This window comes from Geotrypetes seraphini, chromosome 10, assembly GCF_902459505.1.
Source record: "Geotrypetes seraphini chromosome 10, aGeoSer1.1, whole genome shotgun sequence".
NCBI classification, from domain to species: domain Eukaryota; kingdom Metazoa; phylum Chordata; class Amphibia; order Gymnophiona; family Dermophiidae; genus Geotrypetes; species Geotrypetes seraphini.
Genome location: NC_047093.1, coordinates 6,661,350 through 6,687,688, shown reverse-complemented (window position 1 = coordinate 6,687,688; position 26,339 = coordinate 6,661,350). Strand labels below are relative to the sequence as shown.

Below are 26,339 nucleotides of genomic sequence, written 5' to 3'. Positions count from 1 at the left end.
CATCGGGCGGGGTGGGAACTATGTTTTAAAACTTTTGTATACCGCGCTCACGCATATAACGCGCGAGGGGTATGCGCGGTAGGTAAAAACGCGTATAACGCGCGCGTTATATGCGTGAAAATACGGTAATGGGTCAGTGTCAGTAGTGACAGTGCTGGCTAGCAAAACCAACGGCCAATACAGCTGGGAATAAGTCATGACTGGGGCCAGGTGCTGGGATGCATATGGGAATCATGAGGAAAGGAAGAACTTAACTTAGATAAGTGCTCATATTTTATGGCCAAGAACCAGGATATATCCTGGCAGACTGGGTGAGCTGACTGTAACTCAGGGCTTTTCTACTACTGAACTGATCCTTCAGGGAAAATTTGTTTCTATGACCACCACAAACCATCCCTGGCATGTGGAAGTTGTCACTACCAACTTGGAAAGTTGTCATCAAGCGTACTGAAACTTTTATGATATAAGTCAAACACTAAGTGAGAAAGAATTTCAGATTCTTACAATTTGTACAACTGCCTCTTTCTATTCTCCTTAAGACAATTTCTTTGACAGGGTGACCAGAGAATTTGATAGAGAGCGCTAAATGTGGTGTATTTAGATTTTAGCCATGCCTTTGACAGTGTTCCACACAGATGTCTAATAAATAAACTGAGTGCCCTCGGGATGGGTCCCAAGTTGACGGGCTGGGTCAAGAACTGGTTGAGTGGAACGCGACAGAGTAGTGATCAATGGAGATCACTCTGAGGAAAGGTTCTGTTCTTTTTAACATTTTTATAAACGATATTACTGAAAGGCTGAAGAGCTGTCGGGGAAGATTTGCCTCTTTGCGGATGATACCAAAATCTGCAATAGAGTAGACACCCCAGATGTGAATAACATGAGGAAGGACCTAGCGAAGCTAGAAGAATGCTCTGAAATTTGGCAGCTAAGATTTAAAGCTAAGAAATGTAAGGTCATGCAATTGGTTTGCAAAAACGCAAGGGAATGGTACAGATTACGGGGTGAAGACCTTTTATGCACAAAAGAGGAATGGGACTTGGGTGTGATAGTAAGTGATCTTAAGGTGGCCAAACACTTTCGAAAAGGCAATGGCGAAAGCTAGAAGGATGCTAGGGTCCAGTAGGAAAAAGGAGGTATTGATGCCCCTGGCGAGACCTCATTTAGAATATTGCATATAATTCTGGAGGCCGCACCTTCAAAAAGATATAAAAAGGATGGCGTCAGTCCAGAGGAAGGCTACTAAAATGGTGTGTGGTCTTCATCATAAGGTGTATGACTTAAAGATCTTAATATGTATACTTTGGAGGAAAGGCAGGAGAGGGGAAATAGGATAAATCTAAAGGCAATGGCAAAATACATTTAATGGTTTAATAGAAGTAACTGTGAGCAACTGAACATATCACTTTCCACATAGTCCCTGTAAGTGATGCCGCATTTGTTGTATCATTCAACTAGCTTCTGCATTCCTGCAGAGAAGAGGTTTTTCAGCTGCTCCCGACGCCAGGTGAGCACCACTTCCTTTACTTCATCATGCTTTGTCTTTTGCTCGCCGGGTGGCAGTGATGGATTCATGTCTCGTCACCGGTGACAATTTTCTACAGCATACTTGGATCTTCTTCATACTACCTCAGGAACTGGGTCGCAACCTCCACGCTGTTGTTTGTGCAGATCAGTCAGCTGTTTGGGAACCCATAATGCAGACTTTCCTGTATCCCAAGTCATCATGAATTATGGCAAATGCAGATCCATAGTTGATATCCAAATCTGCAGCCAACTGAGACACCGTAATCCGTCAGTCTTCTTTAATCAAGGCATCTGCCCTGCCAATGTGCTCTTGTGTGTGTGATGTTGAAGGGCGACCAGAACATCCTTCGTCAGTTACACCGGTTCTTCCTGCTTTAAACCTTTCTACCCACACAAACCTTTGCTTGATTCATGGTGCTATGTCCATACTGAGTCAATATCAGACGGTAAATTTCCACAGGTTTCTCTCCCTCTGCCCAAAGAAAGCGCACTAACTGCCTGTTGTTCTTTGATGATGCAGCCTTGCAATGAAGTGTCCATGTTTCTGACCTCGTTGCTGTCACACGATTAAAGGCCGAATGCTACACTGTGCATGAACGAACTATACAGCAGTCAATGTACAAGTACATATGTTTCATTTTGCTAGCTCTATTCCGGTTATCACGTAATTTACCAATTGCCTTTAATTCCTGATTTGCCCCCATGTGATAAAGATGTATAAATACCTACGTTGCATAAATGCGCATGAGGCAAGTGTCTATCATTTGAAAGGAAGCATAGGATGAAGTTAAAAGGTGATAGGTTCAAGAGTAATCTAAGAAAATACTTTTTTTACAGAAAGGGTGGTAAGTGTGTGTGGAATAGGCTTGTTAGAGGTGCTAGAGACAAACTCTGTGTCTGAATGCAAGAAAGGGTGGGACAGGCATGTGGGATCTCTTAGGGAGAGGAGACAGTGGATACTGCAGATGGGCAGACTGGATGGGCCATTTGGTATTTATCTGTCAACTATCTCCTCCTCTCCCTATTGGCTAAGGCTCTTAACATTTGCATCTCCTCTTCCTATAGGCTAAGGCTCTTTACAACTGTATTGTGAGGTCATAGAGCTTTATGGTTATAGAAACATGATGGCAGATAAAGGCCAAACGACCCATCCGCAGCATCCACTATCTCTTCCTCTCCCTATAGGCTAAGCTCTTTACATCTGCATTCTGAGGTCGTAGAGCATTAATGTTATTAGCTAAGGCTCTTTACCAGGTGTAAAGAGCTTTAGCTTATAACATTAATGCTCTATGACCTCAGAATGCAGATGTAAAGAGCCTTAGCCTATAGGAAGAGGAGATGCAAATGTTAAGAGCCTTAGCCAATAGGGAGAGGAGATGATGGATGCTGCAGATGGGCTATTTGGCCTTTATGTGCTGTCATGTTTCTATTGATTGTTCCAGGATTTTGTACTGCAGAAAACAAACCCCTGTGGCAAGGATCACAGTTTCACACCTAAATCACTGAGCATAGACATTACTGTTTAACCAAGACAACATAGGGGGATGCTAATGGAAATGAGCAGGCTTCCACCTCCATTAAAGGGTCCATTTCTAATTACAGGGGGGGAAAAGCAACTTTTGAAGCTTGGTGCATGGCAGATGCCCATACCACAAAACTAACTCACAAAAACCTGATTACATAATACCAAAAGTGGAAAACATTTATTCATTCTAAAACTAACCAAAATTTATTCTGTAAGAGACTGTTTCCCTATGATAGGGAAAGATCTAGCATTAAAAATGAAGCAATAATCAGCTAGTTTTTTTAGTACATGGGTAGTGGGACACCATGAATAGCTTGCAGACCTGGAAAATTGCATTTCAAAGGTTAACTCCCGGTGCAAAGTCAAGCTGAAAAGTCAGGTTTTTGGAAAGTTCACCTGATCAAGTAAGGGATTTGATCTATCACCTTTCTGGGGTTTACACTGATTAGATGCAGGAGAAAGAATTCAAAATGAGATTCCCAGGTGCTCGTTCACCCTGAGCTAATTAGGCAGCTAGCCACAGAGAAGGCAGAAACTAGTTAGGTATGCAGCTAATTCCTTCACAAACTGTCCCCTACAGTCTGCTAGATGTTACATAATTCAGATACGGGGAGGCTATTTTAAGCTGTTTTCCTGTAGGTAAATGACAGAACATAAGCCTTGCTGTACTGGGTCAGATTAAAGGTCCAGCTCTAGCAGGATCCTTAATGCGCACAGATGGAGATAAGTGGCAACTTTTGCAAGCCCACATGAAAGCACAAATATTTTACCAGCACAGTCATGTGGGGCATAATTTTTATGTATTTATTCCATTTTCTATACCGCTCTCCCAGGAGAGCTCAGAACGGGTGGGCTCAAAATCTACAGCACTGCAAGCTTCCAACAGCCTTTGAAAATCATCTCAACCCACGGGCACAGAAGCACCGTCTAGGGTCACTTAGGATGTGCACCACCCATTAGTCTCTTACCAGATACTGTCTTTATCAGCCACTGCTATGCATGGGGTGAAAGGATGGAATTTCACCACTGAAGGAACCCCGGGATTCCGGTTAATAAATATCTGGTCATCCAATCTTGAAATTCCTAATCGGAAAGAAAGGTTGAGCAAGAGTTTCAAAGTAAAATGAAAACAAATAGAAGGGTTGGACATATCTCTGCACAAATCACACACATGAAAAAAGTAATCATCGTACTTATTTAGATTTAGCTCTCACCTTTCTCAGTAGTAGCTTTATTCTAGAAACGGCGTCCTATTGCCTTCTAAAGCAGTGGTTCCCAACCCTGCCCTTGAGGACCACCAGGCCAATTAGGTTTTCAGGCTAGCCCTAATGAATATGCATGAAGCAGATTTGCATGCCTGTCACTTCCATTATATGCAAATCTCTCTCATGCATATTCATTAGGGCTAGCCTGAAAATCCGATTGGCCTGGTGGTCCTCCAGGACAGGGTTAAAGGACTAATAGAGATACACATTAAAAAAAAGAAATTGGTACAGTGAAGGCATCTGACTCACACCTACAGAGGTGTCCAGGCACAACTAGGCACACCTAAGGTCGGCTTAGGCATGGTTTATGCCGGACATGGCCTTAGGTGTCCGTAGGCGTGAGTCAGATGCCTTAAATGTAGGCCTGTAATATGCTGGCTACACTTAAGGTGTATGTGTCCAAAAAATAGTCACGATTGTGGATGCAGCTCCTACCGGTGCCTGACACGCAGTAGGCCCCCATTTTGCAGGCACATTTCCAGAATCAGGCCCTACGTATTTACCCATCCCCAGAGGGCATACAATCTATATTTGTACCTGAGGCAATGAAGGGTTAAGTGACTTGCCAAGATCAAAGGGGCAGCAGTGGGATTTGAAATGAGCTTCACTTGTGGTCAGTCCAGTATTCTAATCCCTAGGCTACTACCCAAACTCACTGAGCTCAATACCACAATGTATTCCATACATTAAAATGTGACAGACCACACTATCTAAAGTCAGACAGCTGGCGATTCCTAATCACAAGGTCTGGCAGGGATCATTTTAGGGAGATTCCCTGTCACCACTTCTGCTTTGTAAAGTACTTAATCCTTTAAGCACTCTTACCAATTCTTTAAGTTATGGGTTAAGCCTTAAACCTAAAGAAAGTAAAGATACTAAGGTAACACTGCATTTATTGTTTGCAGATAATAATTTATTCTTATATACCGACAAACCATTAGTTCAAGGCGGTTTACATTAAGAAAAGCTGGACAAACAGCAAATTACAATGCAAATTTCAAATACTTCTCAAAAAAATGCAAATTGTAATTAGATCAGATAGTTCTCAAAGATGGTTCACAATAAAAAAAAAAAAAGCTAAACAAGCAATAGATAGCAATCATAAGTATCGAATGTTTCTGAAAAAATACAATTGCTAAGTCAAATATTTTTCAAACAAATAAGTTTTAAGAGTTTTCCGGAATAGATAATAAGACTAGGCTTGGGGAATATGAGCATTTCAAGAAGAATTCATTAAACCAGCCTGAAATGCCAAAGTTTTTCCCAAGAATCTCTTGTTACGACATGGAAACAAAAACCAGAAGGTTCTTCATGTATTCTTATTTGAATTATGAAATTCAAAGTGGGGGGAGAGGTAGATTGGGGCCAATTCAAATAGAGCTTTACAACAGATACAACCAGGATGACTTTGAGCCTGCATAAATGTGTAAGGCAACCTTCCTTAAAGGAAAGTTGACCAAACTGAAAACGTTTCTAACTGATGACTCTGCATAAATGAACTTGAATATATATATCTAAAAGTGGAGGAAGGAACAACAATTTAGAATAAATTACTGAGCGAGAAGATCATTAAAGGATATTAAAGAAATTATCATCAGAAATAAAGGAAATCAGGCACTGCTTTTTGGAACCCCTGGTTCAAGAACCAATAAGGGGGAAACAAATCTAGACCTAGTTTTTAGTGGAGTGTATGATTTGGTGCAGGAGCTATTTGATAATCTCTGAAGTACACAAAGTACACTGTCTAAAAGGAGACAACAGTATAATAAAATGAGAATTTTTTTTTTTTTTTTAAACCAGAGGATCAGCTGCAAAGGCCAAAAAAGTACACCAGGCATGGATTTTTTTTTTTTTTTAAATACCATTTTGGAAGCCCAGACCAGATGTATTCCATATATTAAAAAAGGAAGAAGGTCAAACAAAAGCTTCCTTCACCTCTCTTGTCAACCATGCCAACAATTAGAGCTAAAAGGAAATCCTTAAGAAAAATAATAGGAAACAGCATATGGAAAGGCAAGTCAAATGCAAGGTGCTTATCAAGGAAAGCAAAGAGAGACCTAGAAAAATAGATTGTGCACAAATCTCTGTAAACATGGAAGATGTAATGGGGCAATTTGAAGAGAAAGCAAATCACCTGCACTGGATGGTACAAATCCCAAAGTAGTGATAGAATTGAAAAACTTGCAGAGCTACTGTTAGTAATAAGTAATTTATCTTTAAAATCCAGCATGGTACAGGAAGATTGGAGGGTGGACAATGTAACACCAAATTTTTTTTAAGGGTTCCAGAGATAATTTGGGAAATTATAGACCAGTGAGCTTGATATCACTGCCAGGCAAAATGGTAAAGACTATTATAAAGAACAAAATTACAGAACATATACATAAGCATAGATTAATGAGAAAAAAACCCAACATGGATTTAGTCAAGGGAAATCTTGCCTCATCAATCTACTACATTTTTTTACGGGGGTATAAACAAACATGTAGATAAAGGTGAGCTGGTCCAAAAGGGATTTGAGAAGCATGTTCCATGGAATAAGTGCTACATCAAATGACTCCTAACAAAATCTGAAAGTCATGGGATAGTAGGTAATGTCCTGTTGTGAAGTAAGAACTGGTTAAAACAGAGTAGGGTTAAGTAGCCGATATTCTCAATGGAGAAGGGTGAATAGTGGGCTTCCCCAGGGGTCTGTGCTGGGACTCTAGAGATGGGAATAACTAGTGAGGTAATTAAATCTGTTGGATGACACAAAGTGGTTAAATCACAAGTGTCTCTGTGGCAGGTGTATTCCAGTTCTTCCTTAATGGTTTCCCTTTTCTTCTTTTCAGCACAGTTCCGTTAATGTTGTATTTTATCTATAAATTTATGAACCAATTTAATGTCAAATAAACAGACAAGAGTAAAAGCAGACACTACAATAGCTGATAACTATGCCATAGCCCAGACATGGGCAACTCTGGTCCTCGAGGGCCGGAATCCAATTGGGTTTTCAGGATTTCCCCAATGAATATGCACTGAAAGCAGTGCATGCAAATAGATCTCATGCATATTCATTGGGGAAATCCTGAAAACCCGATTGGATTCTGGCCTTCGAGGACCGGAGTTGCCCATGTCTGCCATAGCCCATCTTATCTCGCTATAAAATTCTACTTGCCTTTCAGATGCATCAGGCATCTTTAAAATGAGCCTCTTACCTTTTTTTATCATTTGCTGTGCTTGTTTCCGGACCCGCGCATTTCGCAGGAACCTCCATTCCCTCTCCTTGCGTAACTGACTCTCCACATCATGTTCTTCTGGGATCTTGAAGAGAAAGGGAAAACCAGTGAAGCAGCATTTTGTGGAGCACCACCTGTTAGGTGCCAGCTCTCCTCACATCTCAGGAATGGAGAGAGTTCACTACTCATTGCATTAGAGGAATTACTGGCAAGGAACTCCCCATCATGGAAGCAGTGTAGCAATTTGGAGCCAGAGCTGTTTATCTGTACAGCTTGGTTCCATTCTCCTGTCCAGCATACAGAGTCAGGCACATCACAAACAGCAATACACCACTCCTCCTAGCCATATCCTGGAGAGAAAAGGTCTAGTGGGACTCATATGCAGAAGAATGACAGAACTAAACTGCTTTTTACCACAGCTTGATAGGGTGGATGGGCATAAAGAAGCTTATCACTACAGTATCTTTGCAGAGAACATAGGCCTTCTGGGAACACAAAACCTGATAACTCAGGAACACTGATGAGGAAGAAGGAAGACAATTTCCCTGATCAAGGCAAAAACATGAGTATAAAACCTTCCTTCCTTCCTTCTAACTTTGCCTCTGTGATACTTCCTTTTACTTATATTTCAATTTAACCAAATTATATTCAAACTCCAGGGACTAGGGAAATGCAATGCCACATGTATGATTTTTTGGCTCATGCCAGTGTTGACCACAGTAGGAGGAAGAGGGTATCTAACCAACCTTGCCCTTCTCAAAAGCCAGTGGGGCTGTTGTGATCACCCAGCCAAGGTGCCTGCATGTCTCCGTGTTACAGAAGTAAGCTCCAGACCCAATATGAACTCCTTACACCTCTAAACTAAATGACTGGCTACGAAGGCCACTACCTTGAAACAAGCAGAGACAACCCTGAGGGGAGAAAGAGCGCAGGGCCAGGTCAGCAGAGATACAAGAGCTGTACAATCATGGTACTTCTGAAACTAAAAATCAGAGATCAAAATTTTCACCTGCTATTTTTCTTCCTTTGCAATTCTTATTTCTTAGACGGAATTATCATTATAAGTAGTCAATGACAAAAATGGTCACCACCAGATACCTTCACAGATCAAAATTCTCTGATTTATGTTGCAAATAGACTATATCTTCTCAAAAGATGAATTAACAAAATACATCAAAATTTGCCCAAATCACGTTGTTCAAAATGAAATCCTCTTGGCTTCTCCGTTTGCATAAACTGTTGGTACTGTATTCAAGAGAAGATCCAGCTTTCCAGGATGCACCCACCAGAAATCCAGCCACTTTTATTTGCTGTTTGCAGGAAGTTTGAACATGAAGAATCTGACTAATGAATTATCTTCCCAAGAAAAATTCCTGAAAATCTCCAACAGGGCTCCAGATGCCCCGTTTCCTTTCTTGGCCTCCACTCCCTACTTCTCATTCCATACCCTGAAACCTCCCCCACCTCCCACCACACACTTTCTGGTCTAAGTCTATTTTTTGTTTCCTACATCAAAAGTCTAATTTTGATCAACCTTTCCCTCTGAATGAACCAATGACCCCATGTTGACTCAGATGCAAAAACTATGAGTCAGGTAGGCCCAGTCTCTTCCCTAACATATTTAGGCATCAAGCTAGATGCTGCTTGGATAGTTTCAAATTGGTTAAACTGAGACAGGAAATCCAAAATGTCTGCCAAGCAAAGAAAGCTACCCTAAAGCAATTCCAGTTGCTGCTAAGCTTGCTGGTCTTTGCAGCAATATTTGTCTGGTAGCATCCAGTTTACTCAGCAGGCATATGCTGCTCCTCAGGTGGCGTCTGTGGTTATAAAGTGTTATATACAGGTATTTTGTACCTGGGGCAATTGGGGGTTAAGGCCAATGTGCGGCAGTAGCTAAAAATGCAAACAAGATGCTAGGAATTATTAGAAAAGGGATAATAAACAAGACTGTTATAATGCCTCTGTATTGCTCCATGGTGCGACTTCACCTTGAGTATTGCATTCAATTCGGCTTGCCTTACCTCATAAAAGATATAGCGGAACTAGAAAGGGTTCAAAGAACAGCAATCAAGATGATAAAGGGGAATGAACTCCTCTCATTTGAGGAAAGACTAAAAAGGTTAGGGCTCTTCAACTGGAAAAGAGACAGCCGAGGAAAGATATGATTGATGTTTACAAAATCCTGAGCAAGCTCTACCCACTAAGAGTAGCTCTGGGAGGGTGGGGGGGGGGGGAGGGTTACCACTCAGCTGATGCAAGGTCTTCAATTGAAAACACTGTGGAATATTTTCCAGAACATCCTAAGAATGGATTCCAGAATTCCTGAGAATGGAATTACTCAAAACTTTTAATTTATTTAATTTTCTATATCTTTCTCCTAGGGAGCTCAGAATGGTTTACATTACATGAATTTATTCAGGTACTCAAGCATTTTTCCCTGTCTGTCCGTACAGGCTCACAATCTATCTAAAAAGTTTACAAAGCATGGTAAAAATATAATATGACAAAGCATGGTTTGGTGAGACATAGCATGACGAGCATAGTTCAGCAAAACATGGCACAGTAAACAGCATGGTTAACATAGTAAGACATGACTAGCAAAAATGGTTAGACAAGCATGAATGACAAAACAGAGTGGAAGACATGGAACGGAAAACATGGTATGAGAGATCGTAGCACAGCCAACAAAGTATGGTAAATATGGTGTAAGGTAAAGTACAGTAGAACAAGGATGGCAAACAGTGTGACAGAGTATGGTAGAACATTGGGTGATAAAACGTGGCATAGTCAGACATAGGACGAAGAATATTAGCATTTGAAACTCAAGAGAGTGGAGAGTCGGGCTTTATCAGAAGGTCCGGGGAATTTGGATTGACGCATTCTCAGAGGGTCAAGGGACGAGGTGAGTTTTTACTGCCTTCCTGAATTTCAGTAGACCTAACGATCTTATGTGTTTAGGTACTTTGTTCCAGAAGCACAGTACATAGTGCAAGTAAGATCTTTTTTGGGCGTTCTCAATGTGGAGGGCACATCCTGAGGGAGTGTGTTGTCGCTTTTCTTCTTGCAAGTGAAGCAGTCAGTTTGAGGTGTAGGGCAGAAGTTTGTAGGCCATATAGGCTGGTATCACGTTGTGGAAGAGTTTGTAGGCCATTACGAGGCCTTTAAATAGACATCGTTTGTCAATTGGGAGCAAGTGGGCAGCATGCAATGTCAGGGCAATCAGGTCTCATACGTGGAGGTTCTTTCGGAGTCAGATGGCGGCATTTTGTACTCGTAGTCGATGGAGATTTTTTGTAGTGAGGCCATTTAGGAGCACATTGCAGTAGTCCATATGGAAGAGGACAAAGGCATAGAGTACATAAGCAGCGTCTCCGCTGGGTCAGACCAGAGGTCCATCATGCCCAGCAGTCCGCTCATGCGGCGGCCCATCAGGTCCAGGACCTGTATAGTAATCCTCTATCTATACCCTTCTATCCCCTTTTCCTTCAGGAAATTGTCTAATCCCTTCTTGAACCCCAATACCGTACTCTGTCCTATCACACCCTCTGGAAGCGCATTCCAGGCGTCCACCACCCTTTGGGTGCAGAAGAACTTCCTAGCATTGGTTCTGAATCGGTCCCCTCTTAATTTTTCCGAATGTCCTCTCGTTCTTGTAGTTTTTGAAAGTTTGAAGAATCTGTCCCTCTCCACTTTCTCCATGCCCTTCATGATCTTGTAAGTCTCTATCATGTCCCCTCTAAGTCTCCGCTTTTGCAGGGAAAAGAGCCCCAGTTTTTCTAATCTTTCAGCATATGAAAGGTTATTCATACCTTTTATCAATTGTGTCGCTCTTTTCTGAACCCTCTTGAGTATCGCCATATCCTTCTTAAGGTACGGCGACCAATATTGGACGCTGTACTTCAGGTGCAGGCGCACCATCGCCCGATACAACGGCAGGATAACTTCTTTCGTTCTGTTGTAATACCTTTCTTGATAATACCTAGCATCCTGTTCGCCTTCTTAGAGGCCGCTGCGTACTGTGCCGACGGCTTCATTGACTTGTCCACTATTACCCCCAAGTCCTTTTCTTGGGTCTTTTCACCCATTACCAGCCCTCCCATCATATATCTGTACTTCAGGTTTCTGTTTCCTACATGCAAGACTTTGCATTTCTCTACATTAAACTTCATCTGCCATCTCATCGCCCACTCTCCTAGTTTGTTCAGGTCCCTTTGTAAGTCTTCACAGTCCTCATTCCACTAAACAGTTTGGTGTCATCTGCAAATTTTATTACTTCGCACTTCGTCCCCGTTTCTAGATCATTTATGAATACACTGAACAGCAGCGGTCCGAGTACCGACCCCTGCGGAACACCACTCGTGACCATCCTCCAGTCCGAGTAGTGGCCTTTCATTCCTACCCGCCAACCAATTTTTGATCCATCTGTGTAGCTGGAAGAAGTCCAGTTCCGAGAACTATTGTCTGATTTTCCATAGTTGTCAGAGGTAGTAAAATGAGGCGGAAACTACTTGGGAGATATGGTCAGAGAGCAAAAAGGTCGCCATCATGGATCACCCCTAGGCTGTGTACTTTGTCTTTGGCCATCAGGGTGGTCAATTCCCAAGAGATTGACGGACATGCAAGTTCAGTTTTCAACATATTTAGTTGCAGCTTGTTTCGGGTCATCCAGCTTTTTATTTCTGAAGGTAGTCATGTAGTTTGTAGATTTGAGCATCTCACTTAGAACCTAGTGGTAGGTACAGTTGTACGTCATTGGCAAATGAGTGGATCTTTATTTGCTTATTTTAAGGTGATATCCATCACCAGTCTGATATAGAAATTGAAAAGCAGAGGGGATAGGAGGGTGCCCTGCGGTACTTCATATATTGGTTTAGGTTGCGATAGAATAGATTTTAGTAGGACATTTTGGATCCTATGGCCACCTGAGCACTTGATCACTGATTCCAATATTTGCTAGTCTGGGGAGGAGGCGGGAGTGATAGATGGTATCGAAGTCGGCACTGAGGTCCAGAAGGAACAGCAGCCCATCATTTCCTTTGTCTAGTATGATCGAGCAGTCATTGATGATGTCTGCTAGGACCGTTTCCATGCTATGGAATTTTCTGAACCTAGATTAGTAAGGGGAGAGGGTATTCTGTCTGCCAACAAAGGCCTGGAGTTGTGATAGTACAGTCTTTTCATGGATCTTGGAGATGAAGAGAAGGTTGGAGACTAGTCTGTGGTTGCCGGGTTTGTTCAGATCCAGTGTCATTTTTTTAAGATCGGCAATCGGATTGCTGATTTCCAGCTTTGCGGTACCGTTCCTGATTGTAGGGAGGAATTTATTAGTGGGAAGGAATTTATTAGTGGTAGGATCGATTCAACAAAGGTATCTTTTGTGGCTGTCAGGAGATTCATAGTAGAGAATTGCACGGGGACAGAAATTCCACCCGTCCCCGCCAAAATCCCACCCGTCCCTGTGAGGAATTCTATCCGTCCCCACCCGACCCCTCGAGGAATCCCTCTGTCCCAACCGTCCCCGCGAGGAATCCCCTCCGTCCCCACCCGTCCCTATAAACTCCAGAAATAATTATTTCATTTAATTATGCTACTGAATTAAAGGCTCTGGTAGAGACCCATTTACAAATAAGCAAAGAGACTTTATTAATTTGGAAATATTAATTGGGAAGAATACATATTTTGTAAATGGGTTTCTACCAGAGCCTCTAATGTAAATATAAAATATAAATACTCAGCTGATGAGAACCCCCAAGCTGTCAGCTGAGGACTTCCTTTGCAGTTGGTCCGGGGTCCCTTTTGCCAAGCTTGGCAGGCAGCAGTAGCATCCATGAGTCACAGATGCTGGCACCTCAGTGGCTCATGGATGTTGCCAGCAACTGCTGTGCTTGGTGGAGGGGAGTTCTGGCCATCTCTAGAGGAGGTCCTCTGCTGGCAGCTTGGGGATCCCCACCAGTCACAGCAAGGGTCAGTAAGTACTTCAACACTGTAGAAATAAAACCAGAAATGCATTTCCTTTTCTTTTGAACACAATACAAAGACATCTGCTATATCCATTTCCTAAAGCTAACATATTTTAGTCAATAAATTCCATTTTTTTACCTTTGTTGTCTGGAGACTTATTTTTCCATAAAGTTGGTCCCAGTTTCTTTTTTCCGCTTTCCCATCTTCTGTAAATTCTTCTGTTGCTGTCCATTGGTTCCCCCTACCATGGTCCAGCATTTATCTCTTTCTCATCTTTCATGCCTGCCCACCAGCCCCATGCCCAACATTTCTCCTTCTATCACCCCTCTCCAGCACCATGCCACATCTCTCCCTCCATTCCCTTCACCACTATGTCCAACATTCCTCCCTCTTGCATCCATTTCAATCTGTCCCCACTGTTCCCTTTCCACCACAATTTCTCCCTCTCATCTGTACCTCACTCCCTCCCTATGACCAAAAATTCTCCTTTCTTCCATTCCCACGTCTCCCAAGTTCATGCCTTCTGTATCCAAAAACACATTCCCTCCCCCACCTCAGCATCTCTTTCCCTCCCTTCCTCTCTCCCAAGTTCATGCCTGTGTCCAAAAACGCATTCCCTCCCCATCTCAGCATCTCTTTCCCTCCCTTCCTCTCTCCCAAGTTCATGCCTTCTGCATCCAAAAATGCATTCCATCCCCCACCTCAGCATCTCTTTCCCTCCCTTCCACCATTCTCTTTCCCAAGTTCATGCCATGTGTCCAAAACGCACTCCCTCCCCCACTTCAGCATCTCTTTCCCTCCCTTCTTCCTTCCTCTCTCCCAAGTTCATGCCTTCTGCATCCAAAAATGCATTCCATCCCCCACCTCAGCATCTCTTTCCCTCCCTTCCACCATTCTCTTTCCCAAGTTCATGCCATGTGTCCAAAACGCACTCCCTCCCCCACTTCAGCATCTCTTTCCCTCCCTTCTTCCATCCTCTTTCCCAAGTTCATGCCTTGTGTCCAAAACACACTTCCTCCCCCACCTCAGCATCTCTTTCCCTCCCTTCTTCCATCCTCTTTCCCAAGTTCATGCCTTGTGTCCAAAACGCACTCCCTAAGGGACCTTCAGTCACAAGGGGGCACCAGCTCAACTCAGAGGAGGGAGATTTGGTGGTGACACCAGGAAGTATTTCTTTACAGAAAGGGTGGTGGATCACTGGAACAAACTACCGGTGCAGGTGATCAAGGCCACTAGCGTGCTCGACTTTAAGAATAAATGGGACATCCACGTGGGATCTCTACATGGGTCGAGCAGCACTCTGACTTAATGGGGTGGGACAGTAGAGTGGGCAGACTTGATGGGCTATAGCCCTTTTCTGCCGTCATCTTTCTATGTTTCTATGTTTCCCTCCCCCACCTCAGCATCTCTTTCCCTCCCTTCTTCCATCCTCTTTCCCAAGTTCATGCCTTCTGTCCAAAACGCACTCCCTCCCCCACCTCAGCATCTCTTTCCTTCCCTTCTTCAATCCTCTTTCCCAAGTTCATGCCTTGTGTCCAAAAATGCACTCGCTCTCCCCTTTTGTGTTCCGCGTTTGCCTCCCAGCCCTCATCTGCAAGCAAATTACCAGCAACTTTCTCAGCCAAATGGAGCTCGAGCCGTGAGGCTTGTCTTCTATTTCCTGCCTGCACTGCCCCAGCACACATAGCCGACCGGAAGTCTTCCCCGATGTCAACGCTGACGTCGGAGGGAGGGCTTTGCTTAAGCCCTCCCTCCGACGTCAGCGCTGACATCGGGAAAGACTTCCGGTCGGCTATGTGTGTTGCGGCAGGACAGGTAGGAAAAAAAAGACGAGCTTCACGGCTCGAGTTGTATCGAACCCCACATGATCCCCGCGACCCTAGGAGGCGTCCCCACGGGATCCCCGTGACCCTAGGGGGCGTACCCATGGGATCCCCGTAACCCGAAGGGGGAACCCGCGGGTCCTGCAGGATTCCCGTCGTCCCCGTTCCCATGCATCTCTCTAATTCATAGATCCAGAGGGTCGTAGTGTGGCGATTGTTTTTGCTAGATTGCCATGAGAGGTTGGCTGAAAGCAATCGAGGGTTTTGGTTCTGGGTTCTCTCATAGAGGGGAGAGGGTCGTTCTAGGAGTTTACTGGGTTTTGAGGTGTTGAACTGAGATTTGCATGTATGCGATCAATTTTTTGTTCTTGGAAGTAGGTAGCGAGGGTTTCACTGTTGTAGATTTTTTAAAAATTTCCTTGTGAGGCAGTGAGCAAGTTTTTTTGTCAGTGTCCAACTGCTCAGATGCTGAGTGTGACCCAGATGTAAGAGAACCAGGGTGGAGAGACTGGGAAGCAGAAAATCTAGACTAGGGAAATAGGGGAGTCCCTTCTTTGAACCAAGAATGTCACTACACCCTGTGGATTTTGCAAACTTAAGAGAAAAGTTCTCTGTAGCAGTAACAAATTCTAGAGAAAAATAATTGCCTACACTAAAGAAAACCTTGACAAATCACAGGAAGCTGAAGGCAAGACAGTTTTTTCCAGCTAAGGGATTGAGAACAGGCTCCTCGAGAGCCCTACTAGCCTGGAAAATAGCATTAGTATCTGGAACAGGATCTGGTGGTCCTGTGGTAAAATGGCAGTGTTTTCCATGCTCTCAGAAGCAGAACGAAGATTCTATGGTGTGGCCAGAAAACAACAACTTCTGGGCTATGCTGTCTCCATACTCCAGGCCCTGAGAGGACAGTTCCTTCCTATCTTTTCCTGCCCTTGCACACTCCAACGAGGCTTCCATAATCGTTGTGTCGGGAGTGCTGTTCTCAAATGAAATTGATGCCGGTGCTGCAACCTTTCAGGAGCAGAGAGACAGCTGTTTAAAGAGCCACACTGCTGAATTCCCTTGATAATACAGACAAACTCTTTCCCAGTGACCCTTCTAGCCCGAGCAGCTAGAATCAAAACTCTTTACTACAAATCACTTCCAGATTTTGTTCTGTCACTAAATTTGGCTAAAAGCTTTAAGAGCTACTGGGTTCTGATGAGGTGGGAGAGATCTCAGACTCCTCTGGGACATGCTCTGGGTTCCACTGCAGAAATCTATCTCCCACCAAGAGCTGCTCCACATAAATGAACTGAAACTTGGCCCATCACCATCTGGTAGAGAAAGAAATAGTGAACAATTTAGGCTGCATGGTGCCCTTATAAGGCAGAACCCACAAGTCTTTAATCTCTGTCTCCACCTGCTGATGGATGGGCATAATCCACCTAATCCTGGACTGGTCTACTAAGGAGTATTATCACTCCAATAAGGAAAGTTTTTTTAGGCAGGATTAAGGTCAGATGCCTACCCGTCCTTCATATTAAACACCCATTTGATTCTAACATGTGTTTGCATCCTGTATGTTATGGAGATGACACACAGCATAAGAACATAAGAAGTGCCTCTGCTGGGTCAGACCAGAGGATCATCGTGCCCAGCAGTCCGCTTGCGCGGCGGCCCAACAGGTCCAGGACCTGTGTCGTAGTCCTCTATCTATACCCCTCTATCCCCTTTTCCTTCAGAAAATTGTCCAATCCCTTCTTGAACCCTAATACCTTTCAACTTTTCCGAATGCCCTCTCGTTCTTGTAGTTTTTGAAAGTTTGAAGAACCTGTCCCTCTCTACTTTCTCTATGCCCTTCATGATCTTGTAAGTCTCTATCATATCCCCTCTAATTCTCCTCCTTTGAGTGTGTGCATGATGGATGGTGCACTTCCCTTCCTCTATGCCCTCTCTACTTGCTGCACAGTGCAGCACACAGATTCAAAGATAACATAAGAATTGCCATACTGGGACAGACCGAAGGTCCAGTATCCTGTTCCCAACAGTGGCCAACCCAGGTCCCAAGTAGTAGAAAAGATGTTATGCTGCTTATTTCCCCCAAGCCATCTCAAGAATGGCCTATGGACTTCTCCTCACTGGGTTCTCTTACCTTCATGACGGGCTGTGCAAAGTATTTAGCACTCCAGTCACAGAAGCCTGTCTGCAGCGTGGCAGAAATGAAGTTTTTGTGAACTGCAGTTTCATCAGAATCATCTGCAGCCTGCCAGGAGAAACATACAAATATAGGGAAGGGAAGAGGAGAGAGAGTACAGATATAATCTGGTTAGTGATTTAATTTCAGTTGATTTCCAGAGAGATTAAATAGTATAAGGAGAATGTAGCTATGAGCTCCTGGAGACAAGTCCTTGCTCAGGACTGAGAGAAGCTACTGCTACACATGATGTGGAAGGTTATTAAATAAAACCATCAGGGAAGGCAATGAAACACCACACATATGGATAGGAAAGGACAACGCAGGGAGGGGCTAGTACAGGCTGAAGTGCTGCAGGGAAGGTCGAGCTATATCTGTGGATCTCAGTATTGGAAGACCACTTTTGGGCAGGAATGAGGTACATTGGCAAAGCTGTCCAAAGAAATCTTGAAAAGCATATACATTGATTCTGTTTCTAGTCTTCAGTCATTATGAGCAAGGCTCCTGCGCTGAATATACGTTCCCAGAGCCAAGCAGCAGAGACTCCCAGGACTCTAGAGTGACACACTCAGTGACAGAGAACAGCACCACTGAATATTTACAGAGCCACAACCAACCCATAGTCAGCAATGGAACAGTTGGGCTTCCCGGGTTCTGCTTCCTCCTGGGTTTCCTTCCATCTCCCATTGACCTTTCAGTGTATGCAATGGTGGATCCTCCTCCACTGCTATCCCATGACTCTGTTTTGGGACCTCTTCTTTTCTCCATATGTACCCACTCCCTCGGTGCACCGATCTCCTGCCATGGTTTTCAGTATCACCTCTATGCCGATGACTCCCAGATCTACCAGGCCCGAGTCTCAGCCTCCTTGTCTGACATTGCCGCCTGGATGTTTCACCACCATCTATAACTAATTTTGGCTAAGACCGAGCTCCTGATCTTTCTACCTAAACTCATATCCCCCTGTTCTCTATTTCTCCTTGTCTTGTCAGCTTGCAACCTCTGGAACATCTGACTCCTCTCTCTCCTCCTGCACTCAGATCCAACAAACTGCTAAAGCCTGTTGCTTCTTCCTCTATAACAGTGGTTCTTAAACCTGTCCTGGGGGACCCCAGCCAGTTGGGTTTTCAAGATATCCCTAGTGAATATGCATGAGGCAGATTTGCATGCCTGTCACCTCTATTATATGCAAATCTGCCTCATGCATATTCACTAGTGATATCTTGACAACCCGACTGGCTGAGGATATGTTTAAGAACCACTGCTCTATAGTATTACCAAAATCCGACTTCTCCTTTCCAAGCACACTTCCAAATCCTTAGCCACACTCTCACCACCTCTCACTTAGATTACAACTTGCTTCTCTCAGGTCTTCCACTCAACTATCTCTCTCCCCCCTCCAATCCATCCAAAATTCTGATACACAACTTATATTACACAAGAGCCGCCATACTCACATTACCCATCTGCTCATGTCACTTCATTGGCTCCCCATCCATTTCCAAATACAATTTAGACTCCTCTTACTGACCTTCAAGTGCACTCACTCTGCAGTCCTCAATCTCTCTCCACACTTCTTCCCCCCCCATCAGGCAAGTCCCTCCTATTCATACCCTTCTCCTCCTCTGCCAATTCCAGACTCCGTCCCATCTATCGTGCTACCCATATGCATGGAACAGACTGCCTGAGTCATTACATCAGGCTCCATCTCTAGCAGTATTCAAACCCATCTTTTAGAGCAGTGGTCTCAAACTCAAACCCTTTGCAGGGCCATGTTTTGGATTTGTAGGTACTTGGAGGGCCTCAGAAAAAATAGTTAATGTCTTATTAAAGCAATGGCAATTTTGCATGAGGTAAAACTCTTTATAATTTATAAATCTTTCCTTTTGGCTAAATCTTAATAATAATATTTCCATTTATAGCTAAAGAGACAGATGATCAAGAAACTGTTTTATTTTACTTTTGGGATTATGATAAACATCCTGAGGGCCTCAAAATAGTACCTGGCGGGCCGCACGTTTGAGACCACTGTTTTAGAGGCTCCTTTCAACTGCAAACTCCCACTCACCAAAGAATTACCTATGTCCATCCTATCATTCTCTCTGCAAGAAAGTCTCCAACCCTATACATCCTGTCTGTCCAAATTAGATTGTAAGCTCTTCTGAGCAGGGACCGTCTATTACATGTTTAAACGTACAGCACTGCATATGCCTTTCAGTGCTATAGAGCTGATAAATAGTAGTAGTGTTTAGCAAATACACATCTCACACACATATTTATTACCCTTTTATTAATTAAGCCTGTCAGATATGACAACCAGCAGTTTTAAGTGCCTGGACTGCAAAGTCACAAAAGTAGAAATAATAAGTGTGTGCGTGTGGGTAGAAGGTATAGTGGAGGCAAATGGAAGAGAAGCACGTATTAGCAAATACAGAAACAATTAGGGGGAAAAGCAACATGGAGGAAACAGCAGGCTACCCCCCCCCCAAACACACACACACTTAGAACATGAATCGGGTGAACTCATAATACAAAGAAAGATGAAGATATGATATACAGAAACTATAACAGTATACATACATCAATGGTATAAATAGGTAAGATACACATATATTTCACTCATGCATTATAACATCATTACCGAAGCTCATGTATTGTAAAGAGATTATATATTTACCCTGGTAAGATCTCTTCCAGTAGATAGGTGAGACATTCTAGACAGTAGGGTTATTTCCCCATAGTCGCATGCTGCTGCAGAAGGAATCCACTCTGATTTTTCACTCTAACTCTATTGTACTTCACTGGGCTCTAAAACTCCACCTTCAATTAGTTCACCAAGCACATAGTGGATACCCAACACACGTGAAGTAGAGGCACCTGTAGCAACAGGCTTAAACAAATTGTTCTGCTCAAGAACTAACTAAACAGTATCATTAACCGCCAACACAGGCTTCAAAGGAGCTCAGAAACTACTTCCCAATAAAATGAAACATATATACAAATTCTTCCCAGCCCTCAAGGGCCGACAGTCATCCAAGAATCAGCCTGGAGAAGCATAAACAAACTGAAAACTGTAAGCAGGCACAGGAAGGACAAGGCAGAAGTCTATGTCTCACCTATCTACTGGAAAAGAGCTTACCAGGGTAAGAACATAATCTCTTTTTCCAGTGCAATAGGTGAGACATTCTAGACAGTGGGGATGTAGAAAAAGCTAGGGTGGGCTTACTGCCGAGGACCCAAAGGCGGAGTCCTGTCTTGCCACCACGTCCACTCTGTAGAACTTGGCAAACGTGTGAAGAGAAGACCACGTTGCCACTCTGCAAATCTCTTCAGGGGAGAGAGCTCTAGCTTCGGCCCTTGAAGAATGGTAGAATGCACCTGTAAGCTGATGAAATGGCCCAATGGATCCACCTGGAAATTGTGTCCTTGGAAGTGGGAGTGCCCTGCTTAACTGAATGAGCCAGCACAAACAAAACTTGTTGGGTGACTTCCAGATAATTCATAAGAACTCTGTGCACTGCCAGTTTCTTCAACAGGTGGTCATGTGTCTTGGAAACTATTGGTTGAAAGGCAGGCTAACACACTTCCTGATTAACATGGAAAGCAGAAACTACTTATGACAGGAAGGAAGAAACCGTCTAAAGGGAAACCCCCCACCTCCGAAATACGGAGAAAAGGGTCTCTGCAAGACAAAGCCTATAGTTCCGGCACATGACACACTAAAGTAACAGCGACTAGAAAACGGTCTTGAGCATCAAGTCAAAGAGGGAAGCATCTCGAAGGGAGTCAAAAGGAGCCTTGGTAAGGCTAGATAACACCTAGTTTAAGGTCCCAGGAAGGGAAAGGATGCCTAACCAGTGGTCTGACATGAAGAGCTCCCTTCAAGAATCTAGTGACATCAGGATAATAATAATAATAAATTTATTCTTTTACACCGCCATTACCCAAGAGTTCTAGGCAGTTTACAGCATAAGAAACTGAACAATCAGCGAAGACTGCCATCTCTCTCCCCCTCCAATCCATCCAAAATTCTGATACACAACAGCCGCCACACTCACATTACCCCTCTGCTCAAGTCACTTCATTGGTTCCCCATCCATTTCCAAATACAATTCAGACTCCTCTTACTGACCTACAAGTGCACTCACTCTGCAGACCTCAATCTCTCTCCACACTTCTTCCCCCCCATCAGGGGGGATCTAAAATAGGAGAACCCAGCCACTTGGATGCCACAATGAGGCCTTTATCTAACCCAGCCTGAAGAAAGACGAAAATCAGTGAGATCGGAGCTGAATAAGGGTCCACCTGGTCCTGGGCACACCAATGTAAGAATGCCTTCCACGTCTTAGAGTAAGCCGACACCGTGGACCACTTCTTAGACTTTAGAAGAGTAACAACAACTAGGGCAGAATATCCTTTATGCTCTAAGGCTGCGCGCTCAAGACCCATGCCGTAAGAGAAAGTGATCCAGATACTCCATGGATACCAGATCCTGTGTGAGAAGATCCGGATAGGCGCTCAGCCAAAGGTTGCGACCTTTGCACAGACACATCAGATCTTACCATGGTCTGAGAGGCCAATCTGGAACCACCAGATTGACGTGGTCCAGATGAGCTGCGATCCTCCGAATGAACTGGCCGATCATTGGCCAAGGAGGGAAAACATACAGGCCGCAGCTGCATCAATGTCCTGTCCCTCACTGCTGGGCTCGGATCTTCAACTGAAGAAGCAATCCACTTTCTTGTTTCTTGCCATGGCCATGAGGTCGAAGTGAGGCTGCCCCTAGTGCCCCACTATTTCTTGGAATGCCTCTGGGGACAGGGCTCACCAGCCCGGATCCAGAGTCTGTCTGCTGAGGAAATCTGCTTGAAAGTTGTCTACTCCCACCACATGCACTGTTGTCAATGCTAGGAGACGATGTTCCACCCAAAGAAAAAGAAGGCAGGCTTCCTGAGCCAAAGGAGTGTTCTTGATCCCTCCCTGGTGATTGACGTAGGCTACTGCCGTCAAATTGTCAGAGAAGGCCCTAACTGCTTGGGCCTTCCAGAGTTTTCTACAATCTCATCAGGACTAGTCAATTGGCTCTGAGCTCCAACCGGTTGATTGACCATTTTCGCTGCGAGGGCGTCCAACACCCTTGAATAGGACAACAATTGCAATGAGCTCCCCAGCCCCGATGGCTTACATCTGTCATCACCATGATCCAGGAGGCAATGTGTAGTGGTATGCCCTTACGGAGCAATGTGGGAGAAGCCACCAGTCCATGCTTGCTCGGGCTTCTAGAGTCCAAAGCAGATGGGCCTGCAAGGCATCCCTGTGCGGAGCCCAGCAAGAGAGCAAAGCATGCTGAAGACGACACATATGCGCCCTCGCTCAAGGAACTATATCCAATGTGGCAACCATGGATCCCAGAACTTGAAGGAGCCAGCTGCTTTAGAAGGGAAGAAATCTGGGCACACAGTTTCTGCCTGTGGGCTTCTGGTAGGAGGACATGGCCCGCTGCCATGTCAAAAAGGATTCCCAGGTATTCCAACAATTGTGTGAGCGTCAGATGGCTCTTCCAGAAGTTAACAATCCAGCCCAGGTCCTCTAGCACCTGGATCACCCGCTCCACCGTGAACCGTCCCTCGGCCAACAAGGGAGCTCTGATCAGCCAGTTGTCCAAGTAAGGATAAACCTGGAGACTCATCTTTCACAGGTAAGCTGCCACTACCACCATCACACCTTGGTGAAGGACCGGGGAGCTGTAGCCAGCACAAAGGGCAGGGCCAAGAACTGGTAATGCTATTCCAAAACAAGAAACCACAAAAATTTGCGATGGGCTGGAAAAATGGGAATGTGCAAGTACGCTTCTGTGAGATCCAGACAAGAAACTCTCCTGGGACCACTGCTGCAATGACCAAATGCATTAAATCCATTCGGAAGTGGGGAATCTTGAGAATCGCAGTCACGTGCTGAAGGTCCAGAATAGATCTCCAATCTTCTGAGCCTTTCTTTGCCACAATAAAATAAATAGAGTATCTGCCTGAGACTGAGAATTCGGGCAGCATAGTAACATAGTAAATGATGGCAGATAAAGTCCGGAACGGTCCTTCCAGTCTGCCCATTAGTTATATCCATTAAAAATACATGATTAATTTAACTTGTCTCTTTGATATTTCTGGGTCATAGACTGTAAAGTCCACCTAGTATTGTCCTAGGTTCCAAATGCTGAAGTTGTTGTCCAAGCTCACTTCAGCCTATCCAACCATCCTGTTTGAAGGATATCTACCATAAAGTCTGGCCAGTAACATCCTCATGTTCCAAGTTAGTGGAGTTCCCACTGATGCCCTCCCCAGGCCAATCCTACACCAAATCATCACATATGGGACACAGACTGTGCAAGTCTGTCCAGTACTGGCCTTAGCTCTTTAGAAATAGAAAAAATTAATTAATAAATTAATTAGAGATCCTCTATGTTTATCCCACACTTTCTTGAATTCCATCACCGTTTTCCTCTCCACCACTTCCCTCAGGAGAGAATTTCAGGCATCTATCACTCTCTCCGTGAAAATAATTTCCTAACATGCTCCTGAGTCTTCCTCCCTGCAACCTCAAATTATGCCTTCTAGTTTTACCATTTTCTCTTCTCTGGAAAAGATTTGGCTCTATATTAAAACCTTTCAAGTATTTAAATGTTTGTATCGTAGCTCCCCTGTCCCTCCTCTCCTCCAGAGTAGACATATTTAGGTCTTTCAGTCTCTTCTCATACTTCTTTTTGTTCCAACCCCTTACCATTTTTGTCACTTTCCTCTGGACCACTTCAAGTCTTTTTATATCCTTCATCAGATACAGCCTCCAAAACTGAACACAATACTCCAAGTGCGGCCTCGCCAACGACCTATACAGGGGGATCAACACCTCCCTTCTTCTGCTGGTTATTCCTCTTTCTATACAGCCTAGCGTCCTTCTGGCTACAACCACCGCCTTATCATACTATTTAGATGCCTTTAGATCCTCAGACACAACCGCTTAGAACTGTTTCAGTGGTGGAGGCAAGTCGGGGGATCAAGATGGCCGCTGACTGACTAAGCTGAGCGTCAAGCGCTGGTGAGCTCGCTATTTACCTTTTAACTGCTGCTCAATTTTCCCCAAGAGGTCGGAGCATAGCTGGGGCCTCGCGGAGCTCCAGTATACCCGGAATGGGCAATATAGAGGAGCTAATCCACCGCATGCAAAGTTCCCTGCAGCTGGAGGTTGTCCCGCTAGAGACACCCCGAATGGGCGGAACAGAGGCGATCTCTCTGGGACTTGAGACTACACTAAGCCCCGACACAAGGGTTCCGCCCCCACGCCTTCAGGTTACCAGCTCCCTGAGGGCGGGGGAACTCTCCGAAGAGGGAGTATGTCCTGCTCTGGAGACCAATGATAATCATGGAGGGAGCAGGGATTCAGACTCTCTACATTTGCAAGAGAGTCTGTATGTAGAAACTGAGGAGTCAACATCAGAGGGGAACGGACAGATCCAGGAGAGTGTTCAACAGGGAGAACCATCAACAGGAGAAGCGTTTGCTTTTCACTCTTTTCATCTTCAAAGACCCCGTGAGTTAACACTAGAAGCTATCTGGGACCTGGTTGCTAATATTCCAAATTTGATAAAACCTCAATTAAATCAAATAGAAGAGAAAATAAAAGTTCATGATAAGGATAGTCAAGATTTGAAGTTGGAGACAACAGAGTTTAAAAAAGAGTTTGTCAGCATTAGCCAAGAGTCATTTAAGACCAAACAAATCTATGAAACACTAATTAAAGATAACACTAATCTTAGGAGGAAGTTAGAGTCTTTGGAAAACTTTTCCCGTGGTAATAATCTAAGATTGGTGAATTTTCCTAAGGTCTTAATGATTACTCCTTGGGAGATGTTGGAAATTTTGGGATTGTCTGAAGAAATGATACCACCATTTACACAAGTTTATTATCTTCCTAATAAACAATGGAAACAACAAGAGGTTATGCAGGAAAACTTGGATGTGTCCACTTTACTGGAATCCTTGAATAGTGAAAAGGCAGTGCCGGCAACTTTACTATTAACAGTGGCTTTGGCCCCTGATAAAAATTGGTTATTGAGACTTTAAAAATAACCAGAAACAATTCCTAGGAATGCAGATACAAATGAATCCAGATCTTGCCAGAGACAACCAGAGACGTTGTAAAGAATTTCTATTATTAAAGCCGGGGGTGTTGGCCTTAGGGGCAACTTTTTATTTATGTCATCCATGCAAATGTATAGTGTATTATTCTTCTCAGAAATATGTTTTCTTTGAACCTCTCCAGCTGACGGCCTTTCTGTCATTGTCTCGCCTGGAAAAAGAAAAAGATAAGACCCAGCCCTAGATTAGATGTTTTTTTTTTTTTTTTTGGGGGGGGACCTTGAGTTCAGCTTAGATCAGTTGTAGCATTCTTCTAGATATTTTTGATATTAAATCGCCCTTGTTACATCTAGATCCTCTAATTGTGGACTTGAGTTTAAAATTTAAGTAACTTGATGTAGTTCTTGATTCTAATTGGAAAATATGGATATGTATTATTTTTATATTCCTGATGTATATGATGTATATGGTTATATATCCTTAACTTACATTTTACTTTCTGTACAAGTTTATACTTGATAAATAATTATAAAATGATAAATAAATGATTAAAGAACTGTTTCAGTATAGCAGTATATAAAAATAAAGGTATTATTATTATGATCATTTCCCCAAGGTCAGTACTTATCAGCCTATCACCTCCCAGCACCCCCAAATGCATCACTCTTCACTTCTTCACACTGAATTTTAGTTGCCAGACATTAGACCATTCTTC

The 26,339-nt window shown here is 43.8% G+C and overlaps 1 protein-coding gene across 3 annotated transcripts in view; it reads right to left on the bottom strand.

Annotated features, from left to right (window-relative positions):
* RPTOR (regulatory associated protein of MTOR complex 1) overlaps positions 1-26,339 on the bottom strand; it is a 496,675-nt gene that overhangs the window by 59,620 nt on the left and 410,716 nt on the right. For all 3 annotated transcript variants that reach the window (XM_033960074.1, XM_033960072.1, XM_033960073.1), the window contains 3 exons: positions 17,454-17,564; positions 7,515-7,620; positions 4,021-4,135 (listed from right to left, as the gene is read on the bottom strand). In XM_033960074.1, coding sequence (XP_033815965.1) covers positions 4,021-4,135; positions 7,515-7,620; positions 17,454-17,564 — 332 coding nt within the window. The remainder of the gene's footprint in view (positions 1-4,020; positions 4,136-7,514; positions 7,621-17,453; positions 17,565-26,339) is intronic.